Genomic DNA, 10,195 nt, shown 5'->3' with positions numbered 1-10,195 from the left:
CGTAGATTCAATTTCAGCTCCTTCCTGTCACATGTTGATGTGCTGTTGGTCAACACACTTCACCCCAAGTTGCATACTGATCTGCATTTTGGTGTATAAATGCATGAATGGGTGAATGTGGCTCTACTGTAAAGCGTTTTGGAAGGTTCAAGCTCCGTCCATTTACCATTCATTTCTCTAATTTACCTGATGTGTTGGAGAGTAATACTTTGTTTGCCGTTTATTGTTCTTTTAGTCACAAGCAATATGTTGTGAACTCTTTTTTTTTTTATCTTGTACAAACATACCAACATACCTCTACAACCTCTAGGACTGTTTTAGTGTTTGCTGCTGAAGAGCTACGGAGTGAAGCTTCATGCCTCGATTTCCCCCTTGTCCACTTTTATCTTAAATTGCAGTCAACTTCCTCTGAAGCTATTAGTGTCATTTATACATTAATGCATCCCTTGCTAATTCTACCCAGGTAATTCAGAGAACAACACATCAACTATTAAATCACAACCCTCCAGTGTACACAGTTCCACCTCGCTGTCTCTGCTGTTTGCATCAAAAGGCCAGGAAGTTCAGTCTCCCCTTACAGTTACAGCAGACACCCACACCCAACTCTCCTGTAAAGACAGGAGGAAGAGAGTGATAGGTGTCAGGAGACGGGGGAAGAGAGCATGACGAAAGGGGGAGAAAGTGGATTCATCTGCTGGTTCAGAATTCACAAAGAATTTTTCCAACAGATGGGTTTTCTGCAATACCCTGCTTAGAGCGGTGCAATAAAAAGGTAGAAAGACTAAATATTTGATTTACCATCTGAAAAGAGTAAATGTAACTCAATCCTTACTAGTTCACGATGCTGTAGATTACTAAAATGATAGGAGGAACTTTTATGATGAATCCTTACGTGGGGAGCAATGATGACATGACACAAGCCCAATTTTCTGACCTTTTCTTTGAAATGAAAAACATGCGAGTACATGCCACTAAAGTGTTGTACGCTGACACACTTAGTTTGTTCTGCTGCGCACAAATGTGTTTGACCTGTTAATGGTCATAGGAAAATTAAAATTAGGAAAGAATAAGGGAGAAACATCATTTGCAGTTAAATAAACTCACAATAGTTCAGCTAAAATTCTTTGAATGCTTAAGAACTCATGTTTTCTGCATTTCAGACACGGAAGCAGAGAGGAATGCACTGAAAGAGCATGTCTACCCTAAACTGCGAGACTTCTGCAGGGAGAACTATGGGATTGAATTCCAGGTAAGAGGCCATCTTTGTCTTTTTTCATTGTTTTTGCCTCCAAAGAATGAGAATGTTCAAAGTTATTTTTTTTGCCTAGGTGCCTTGCAAAGCTACGCGTACATTATGTCTTTTAGAGCTGTTTGGAGGCGTTACAGGTGCCTCGGGCTGCGAGCGCAAGTCTGTTTCTCTTCAAGCGGACACAGAAGGGTAGCGAAGATAAGGCTCCCATTGGTGAAGTTTGGCACGCATGTAGATGTGGATAAGGCAGTGCGATGCGAGGGCTTTCCCTTTGTTGTTGTTGTCATCAGAGAGCAGCCGCGTCCTCTCTGCGACGTCCACTGATCCAGATCATTTGCATTTCAAATCAATGGAGGCAAAGAGATTGTTATCAGAGGCTTGTTTGTTTAGCAAATCCAGGAGAGTCCTGGAGGCAGGGGACGCAAAGGGCGTTTGATTTCTGCCATACGGTAATTGGTTCCTGGACAGCTTCGTGGCATTTCTGACGAGAAGGGGGAACCTCTGATTTGTTTATGATGATGCTGATCACCTGATTCTCCTTTTAATGAGGTTGTTTGGATCGGGAGCCAAAGCTCTGAGCAGAGTGGTATATGGTTGGGGTGGCTCCTTACCGTACAGTTTGTAATAGTTACAGCATCCAGTTTTACACCCTACATGTGTTAATTACTTTCCAAAAATTCCAAAAATCGGGGAAAAAGTTCAGCGAGTGCATTAATAAGCAAATCACAGAATGACTTAATCCAGCTGGTTTGCAATCGATTTGTTCTGATTGTTTTGTTTCAGAGCATCTTTGTTGTAAAACTCAAACTCTGCCCTGTAAGGCAGATTGACCTGTGGTTTTATCCATTTGGCAGCCACTCGTGATGCCACACACGTCACACGTACATGGACAGAAGCGTGTGCGATAAAAGAAGATAAGAGAAGACTCTGGGCCACGTGTCTGTCTGGTGATTCAGCTCCCTGCGATGAAGCGTGAGCTGAAATGATTATGCAGAAGGCCTGGAAGTTAATACCGTGACTCACTTGCATTGCTCTTCCTCCTCCCCCTTCTTCTTCTTCTTCTTCTCCTTCTCCTCCTCATCCTCACCTTCTCCATATGAGAGTCGCCTCCTTGGCTGGAATCACCTTTTCACTGGCGCTCGCTGATGATGCGTGCCAATATGTGTGACCACGTTTGGCTCATGAATCATTTGCCGTGTGAAATCCTTGATGATTTTTTTTTTTTTTTGCCCGTTCCGTGTTGTGGATTTTTTGCCGAATTGAACTCGTTCTTTTTTTTCTTTTTTGGATTCATAATTTACGATCAGTCCCGCCTCCTCCTTCACATCCACTCACCCCTCCCTCCGTTACTCGCACACGCTCGTGCACGTTCGCTGACACACATATGCCAAAGCTGCTGCCGAAAACCAATTCTCCCAAGTCCCTCATCATTTGACTCAGTTTCCATACGGAGCATTCCCCAAACAGGATGGAGCAGGATTGCGGGAGATGAAGCGCCGGGGAAATGGGCCACTGAAATCCAGCCCAGAGGCCGAGGGTCGCGTCCTCATTCAGTCAGCGCACAGCTTCCTCAGCCCTCTTTAGCAAATTTATTCCTCTGTATCCTGCGCTTTTTCTCTTTTTAATCAGTCCCTTGCATCCTTACTCTTCTCATCCAATATTAAAAATCGAACCAAGGCGAGAAAATAAGTTGTTACAGTAGAGAGGTTCCTGAAGCGCAACTGTCTGACAAGGTGCAAGTGAACAATTGAAGAAATATTTCAATGGACACCAAGAAAAACCTTCATATTCCGTATGATAACTAATTAGGTTCCCATCAAATTGCCACCAATTGAGCTGATAGTGAGACACAAGCTGCGTTTACATTGTCTCAGGAGAAAAAGAAGTGTTTTTGACACCACACAGAGACTGCGAGCTGTTATTTGCAGGGCCAGATTACAAGCATTACTGTCTGTTTCCTCCACGACTGCTTGTTATTTTGGATTGAAGCCTAATTGTCAGTCCAGTTTGCTGTCCAACGGTTTAGATCGGATCTTTATTTATTTTAATACTTATGTATTTGTAGGGAAAAATTAAGAAACAGGAAGTAAAAAAAATAAAAACTAAACTAGTAAATATATATAAATTAAATTAGCGATTTACCAAATGCTGAGCTATATGAAAAAACAAACCATTTTGGTAAAAAATAAAAAAAGAAGCAAAAAACATTCCATTTTCTTTCCACTTCTCAGTAATGTAATTTGTGTTGATTTCTCACATTAAGTCACAATAAAACTTATTTAAAAATATTTTCAATAATAATAATAAAAAAACTAGTCAGAACAAAGTCAATTTTCCAGGTCATTTGGGAATAGCAACAGAAACGTAAAATTTTAACTTTTTTCTATTTTGTAGGTTGAGCTGGAGGTTTTCTATTTGCTGAAACCAGTAAAGTCTGAGTTGTATTAATTGAAGGGATTCTTAAGGTTCCCCTGCTTGGCCAACAGAAAACAAGATTATATGAAACAAGGAGCATCTAATGTGGGAAAGCAGTTACTGTCATCTGATGTTGCCAAACAATAATCTTGATTTCCTTACTTTTAATTCAGCTGTAAGACAAAATTAACTCCTCCCTTAACCAGGAGTTAAACAGTATATAATAGCAGCTAACATTGCTGCCATCATCCTCTTAATATAGTATAGTGTTCAGCCATTGTCACTTTTGTGAATTTTAATTCTTGTAAAACAAGCGGGACATTTAAAGACAAACGGAAAACAAAGCTTCCTTAATGTATTCCATTTTGCCTGTATTTAAAGGGAGGGGAACTGCCTGTCACTGCTTATTATGAAGGCTGGATTTCTTTTAAAACAATAACACCCACTCTTAAAGCTACTAAATCTATTTTTCATCTTTTTGGGAAGGAACTGAAGAGTCAAACTTAATCCTATTTTAGAGCTAGAAAACCTAAATATGTTATAAAACAGAATCCGCGAAGTGTCTTTTCCTCCGTTTTTAGACCTGAGAAGTAATTTTAAACAGTACTTTTCTGACACTTAAACAGCCTTTAGAGCTACATCTTTTGAAAGACGACCAATTATTTGGAGGATGACATGCTGTCGGGAACAGAAGGGCACAAGTGCCTGTTTTTAACAGGAAACAGACCTGTCTACTATCAAATGGGTGTGTAGCTGCTTATTTGCAACAAAAAAAAGGATGGAGTTACATCTCTGACTCTTCTCAAAAGCCCTTTGTAAAGGAATTGATGATTCTTTAATTCGGTAAAAATGTCAGATTTTCACCTACGACAAGCAATCCTGTCTGCGGATGACCAGTTTAGAAACCAATAAAATGTGAGGAGACTAAGTTCAGACAGATTTGTTGAATGGCTTGATAGAAGGCGAACTAAAAATAATGTTTTCACAGCTAGATTATTGTATTTTTTTTATTATTTGACTTTTACTTATGCAGGTTGAGATCCAAGATCTCATTTACAAGTGAGACCCGTTTTAATAAAACAACCAAAATTACAAACAAAGCAACAAAATAAGCAAATAAGAAATTTGATAACCTACAACCTAAAATAAATAACCTAAATAAATGTGAGCTCAAACTAGATTTTTCTTTTTTGTCTTATAAGAAATTTGAATTGTTCCAATGAAAGCCTCTTGAGTAAAATACATATCGATTATTTGTAGAAATGTGAGATTTTCATCTGCTTCTATTCACTGCTGCTACATTTTATGCAATCTCTACAAGTCTCACTAATATATTAGTTACCAACACATATATGTCGATGCGTATTATGTAAACACAGTTGCAGCCTCTCTGGGAAGCTTTAAAATCCCTGAATATGGTGATGGTTTGTTAGATCTAAAGAAGCTGCTCCACATAGACCGCATTTCTCTTAGATTTTTTTCCTCATTAATGGACAAATCTGCATATAAATGAGTTCACGCTAGAACTGGATACTTAGCTACCACTACCTTCTCTCTACCTGGACATTGTTTTATGCTTACTCAATCAAAAAGAAAAACCAACAATTTTCCAGACATTGTTTAAACTTGGGTGTGCCATCCTAATTGTCTTCAGGCTGAAATTATATAAAAAAAATCAAATGCACTTGTCGTTCCTCTATCTGTTTACCTGGACTTTATAATTCTCATTTTGTATCTCATTCTTCTCTCAGTCTGTTGCTTTCCATCTCTGGCAGCCGGCCATCATCTCTATTCACCGCGTGTTTCCTCTGTTTAGTCCCTATTCAGAAAAGCCAGCTGCCTTCTCATAAAAAGATGCTGACAATCGACGGAGATAATCAAAAGTCAAATATGAAACATGTGTGGGGCTTCGCTGGCGCAGTATTTATAGATAACCCACGGGAGAGTTATTCATTTGGTAGAGGATGTCTCACTTATCATGTCAGTTTGTTTCTGTAAAATCCGGTGAACCTTCAGAAACAACAACTGAAAAGACATTGCTCTACGATTCTACAGATGTAAGTAGATTTTCTGAGTAAATATAAACATATGCTGCCCCACGGATCAAATGTGCTCTCCAAATGCCCTCCAGTAACACCTACACGCTCTCCCACACTTTTTGCCCTCAAGCAGGTTGAGACTACCTCAGCCGTCTTCCAGCCAGCGGCCAGTCTGACTAAGAGACAACTTTCTGCTCTGCACTTTACACTTAACTGGTTGGTGGGAAAGGCTGATGATACCCAAAGGATCCATTGCCACCAATGTTTCTCTGAGTAGAGAATTAAATGGACTTTGAGTGCAGGCTTGGTTGAAATGCAACATGTGTGCCCTGGGACGCATATATATACTAAAACACTTCTCATCTTAAAAAACAAAAAAACAAAATACAAAAAAAAAAAAACGATATTGGTGTCTGGAGAAATGTATATTTTGACTCAACTACTGCTAAGAGCTGAAGACAGATCTTTCACTGTACATGTTTGCCCCGATCCATTTGAAGAATCGATAGCTATCCTCCCCACACAACCAAAGTGTAACGGCAGAGTTCTTACAGCAATCTGTGCAGAAGTGGAGCTGTTTTTAATCGTTAGATCTTTGTATAAGTTATAAAAATCATCCACAGCTTAATTTTCCTGTTTTAATACTTTTAATCGTATTTATAACGGCACGTCTTCAAGGTTTACACAGTTCTTTGGGGGACTTAATCAGTGCCTGCTGAATGCATAGCTCTGAATTATCTCCGTCAACGGGAAATCCCAAAAACAACCCTGTTCCAAAACTGTGTTACTCTAGCTGATATGCCGTGATGATGTTAAACAAATGAAATAACAGAAATCTTTAGCTGCCTTAGAGAAGCAATAACAAAAGTGAAAAATGAAGAACTCTTTCACAATGTCCAATAGAAAACTATTCCTAATCTAATGAAGGGAACGGGGTTTACGTCCAATGAAGTATATCTTTAGGATGTCAGTCATTGTCATTTCTGTTTGATGTAAGGAAAGGATAGGGTTCCCTAGAAAATCCTGGGAACATATGAAGCTTAATTTAAGTAAAGTTAGCCTTAATATTATCCATTCCCCTGGTAGGAATGGATAATATTCCGACCAGGAATAATCCTGGTGAGAATAATATTCCCACCAGAGAGCAATTTTTATGAGGCAAAATTACGTTCATAATTTTACCAACATTTTTCTTCCCACTTCAGCAATTTATGACACTTCATTGTAGAAACGAAGGTTTTTGTTGAAAGAAGTTAACTTCAAATCTAATTTTTTCTTCCTTCTTTCATTCATCACTTTCTGCAGGTTTAATTTAGACCTATGTAGTAAATATTACATGTTGATTTTTAACCCTTAACTCTGAAAAAGATGACGTTTTGATGGAAAAATGTAGTGTAGCATCCACGAGAATTCATTATGTCTTTTTATTTTCTAACAACCACTTAACTCAAGTGTAAACGCCCTGAATAAGGGGAATATTTTTTAAAAAGGCTTTGTTGGCTCTAGTGGCCTTTATTTGAAAGTAGTTCGACAGGAAAGAGGGTAATGAGAAAGAAGGAAGACATGCAGCAAATGTCGCCAGGCCGGTAATCGAACCTGTGACCACCGTTACCTAAGGCCTCCATATGTGGGTCATGCTTTGCCCCTGCGCCACCACAGCACCCCATAAGGGGAATATTTTTAATAAAAGAGCCGGACACAGTGCTTCTGCTCCAGCGTATATTATCTCAATTAGCTTACAAACATACACAATGATATCAAAGTTGAAACAGCAGTATGTTAGCAACGGCGCTAGCAATGGAGCTAACAGCCGAGCTAACAACGGACTTTGTTAACATTCGCAGCGTCAAAAAGAACTCACAAGCTTTCTGAAAGTTAATAAACCCATTTACAACCTACGGCTGTGTTTATATATACTCATACCTCCAGAAGGGGAATATTTTTAATAAAAGAGCCGGACACGGTGCTTCTGTTCCAGCGTATATTATTATCTAAGTAGGAAGTTTCTGTGCTCTTCAATATAGCTAGCGCAAGCGTTAGACTCCCCCTGCTGGTTACATCTGATCATTACATCAGCTAGACATTAACACCTTCAGCCCAAACTGCTGGCAAAACATTACAACCTCTTAACATCAAAAGAATAAATGTATCTCTGAAATAACCAAATTTCAATCCATCACACAGGCAGATGGAAAAGCAACAAAACGAGTATAACACAACACTATTAAATGTTTTAAAAATGTGCATTCTTAGTACAAATGGGTGACTTTATCATGTCTGAATGCAGAATGGGGTCTGCAAAGCAGTTGAAGAATCAAACCCATCCAAAATGGCTGACTTCAGTGTTGGTTCTGAGGTGCACATATTTGTTTTGTACAAGTCTGGTCTGAAGTTTTGCGGTTTGTAGAGTAACACTGGGTACCTGATAAATTAAAGTTAGACAGTTAATTACATAACATTCTTATTAATGTCAGTTTCAAAACAGTGTTATCTGAAAAAAGCTACCTCGGTTGGAGCTCCTGCTGTGACGCTGTGACGAACCTGTGACGCTTTCTATGATTTTGCTACAGAAAAAAAATGTCCAAAGTGACAACTTTGCATTTCCACGATCAGGAAGGATGTAATAGGAATTACCAAGCTTTTTCCCATGGTCCAAAGCTCAACCAGAGAAAGCTGCATTTCCATTTTCTCTGGCATCTCATTTAAGTCGATTTTAAACCTTGGGAACAGTATGACGCAAACTGCTGGCCATTTTGACACAGTGGCTGTTAAAAATTATATAAACCAAGAATAAGTGAGCACAGTCGAACACAAGAAGACACATTAACCCATAAATAGCAAACATAAAAGTAGCACCAACCACCTAACACAAAGGGATATCATTTGAATCACCGAAAAAGACCGAACGAGCATTAGACATGTTAAAAAGATAAAGCCAATCAGCTTTAAGACATTTCTCATAAAAAGGATTAGCACTTCCTATGAAAAAGAGGTCGTTAGAAACATTTAAAGAGTTGATGGTCAAATGCTCCATCTTATTTGTTTCATATTTAAGGAAAAATAAATTTGTCAGTGGGTTTGTTGGCAAAGCCTCATTATTTAACAAACAACATGTGTTTAATAAAACTGCTGGCAGTACTGAGCTTGAATTCGTTAATGTCGGAGCCGTATCTATTTTTACTCGTCTCTTGCCTTTGAGTCGTTCTCATGTTGGGCTTTTTCCCGCCTGATTTCATGCCCTTTCTTCCTGGGCATCTTGGGCTGAATCCCAAACTCTAATAGTGTAACATTCAATAAATTAAAAAAAAAAAAAAACGACAACATTAAAAACCTCTTCTCCTGCACTTGACCTGCCATGGGCAAATGCCTCGCAAGGGCATCGGAAAGCCGCTTAGTGGAAGCTGCTTCATCTGTTATGTAAGCAACAGCACCCCCGCGACTGTAGCTGAGCAGGAAGCGTTGAGGAAAGGGAAGTTATCAGGGAGAGGAGCGGAAAAGTTGCCTGAAAGAAAAAACAGAGGAGTGATGGAGGGAGGGAGAAGAGACCTGAAGAAACAAATCCAGTCCCGCGGGAGTCTTCTCCTCTGCTCAAGGTGCTCTGAACGTTTCCCTCCGTTCTGCTTCTCTTCGTCCTCCTCTCCTTCATTGGTCTCTCCATCCAAGCCCGGCAGGTGAGGGCGCAAATTTAATCAAAATATCCTCGCCGCATGCACGCAGCGAGTAGGAATGAGTAATGTCTTCATTTAGCTTTTAATTACTGTGCATCCTCCCAATCACCTGCTGCAACCTTTCTGCAATCAGGGGGGCACTCATCTCACTTCATTCCTCTCCCCTCCGGTCCTTGTCAACACAAGTCCCATCACGGCCACCGACACATGCGCTCTGGAAGTAGATTAGTGACACTGATACAGTGTGACGGATGTGCCAAGCAATGAGGTTTTCACAATAAGCCAATATGAGGGATGTTTATCAAGTGTGCACACAACTGAGTGGGAGATTTTTTCTTTTTTCCTTTTTTTTCCCCCCCAAAGTACCATAACAGTCTTCTGGTGGGGGAGGATAAGAAGTGTATTTAATCAACCAAAGTGTGGTTTTGATCCCACACTCTCATGAATTACTTTCCTGCTGGCTGTGCCAAAGCAATTTGCTCTTTTCCAAAAAAGTAAATTGCAAACCATTCTTACAAAGCTTACAAAGACAAATATGTTTTGTTTGGTTTTTTTGGTTTAAACTTAGCCACAGTCCTAGCACTTTCAGCGTTGTTTGAGATTTGTTTCTTTTTGTGTGCGTGTGGGTTTTTTTTGTCGCTATAGTGGATTTTATTCATTGCTTTTTAACCAGGGAAGTGGCAGAAAATCTGCAACAAAGGTCCTGAGTTTCAGAGTGGAACCTCACACTACACCCTCAAAAATTTGGATCTTAAAGTAAGTCTAGCATTGGGCCAAAATCAGTCTAAAAGTGAAAGTTTAGTGGTTTATTAAACCCGGTTTTA

At 39.5% G+C, this 10,195-nt stretch overlaps 1 protein-coding gene across 6 annotated transcripts in view; it reads left to right on the top strand.

Moving 5' to 3' along the window:
- The window catches only part of nwd2 (NACHT and WD repeat domain containing 2), a 55,288-nt gene that overhangs the window by 18,531 nt on the left and 26,562 nt on the right, over positions 1-10,195 (top strand). For 5 of the 6 annotated variants that reach the window (XM_015029295.1, XM_015029292.1, XM_015029294.1 and 2 more), the window contains one exon: positions 1,161-1,249. In XM_015029295.1, coding sequence (XP_014884781.1) covers positions 1,161-1,249 — 89 coding nt within the window. Of the gene's footprint in view, positions 1-1,160; positions 1,250-8,626; positions 9,375-10,195 lie in introns of those variants that run through there. The other variant, XM_015029297.1, reaches the window with a different exon arrangement.

The sequence above is a fragment of the Poecilia latipinna genome, unplaced genomic scaffold (genome assembly GCF_001443285.1).
Source record: "Poecilia latipinna isolate Pla-1442-1.1 unplaced genomic scaffold, P_latipinna-1.0 Scaffold149, whole genome shotgun sequence".
NCBI classification, from domain to species: Eukaryota; Metazoa; Chordata; class Actinopteri; order Cyprinodontiformes; family Poeciliidae; genus Poecilia; species Poecilia latipinna.
The sequence above is the reverse complement of the archived record's forward strand: the minus strand, read 5'-3'. Positions and strand labels throughout refer to the sequence as shown.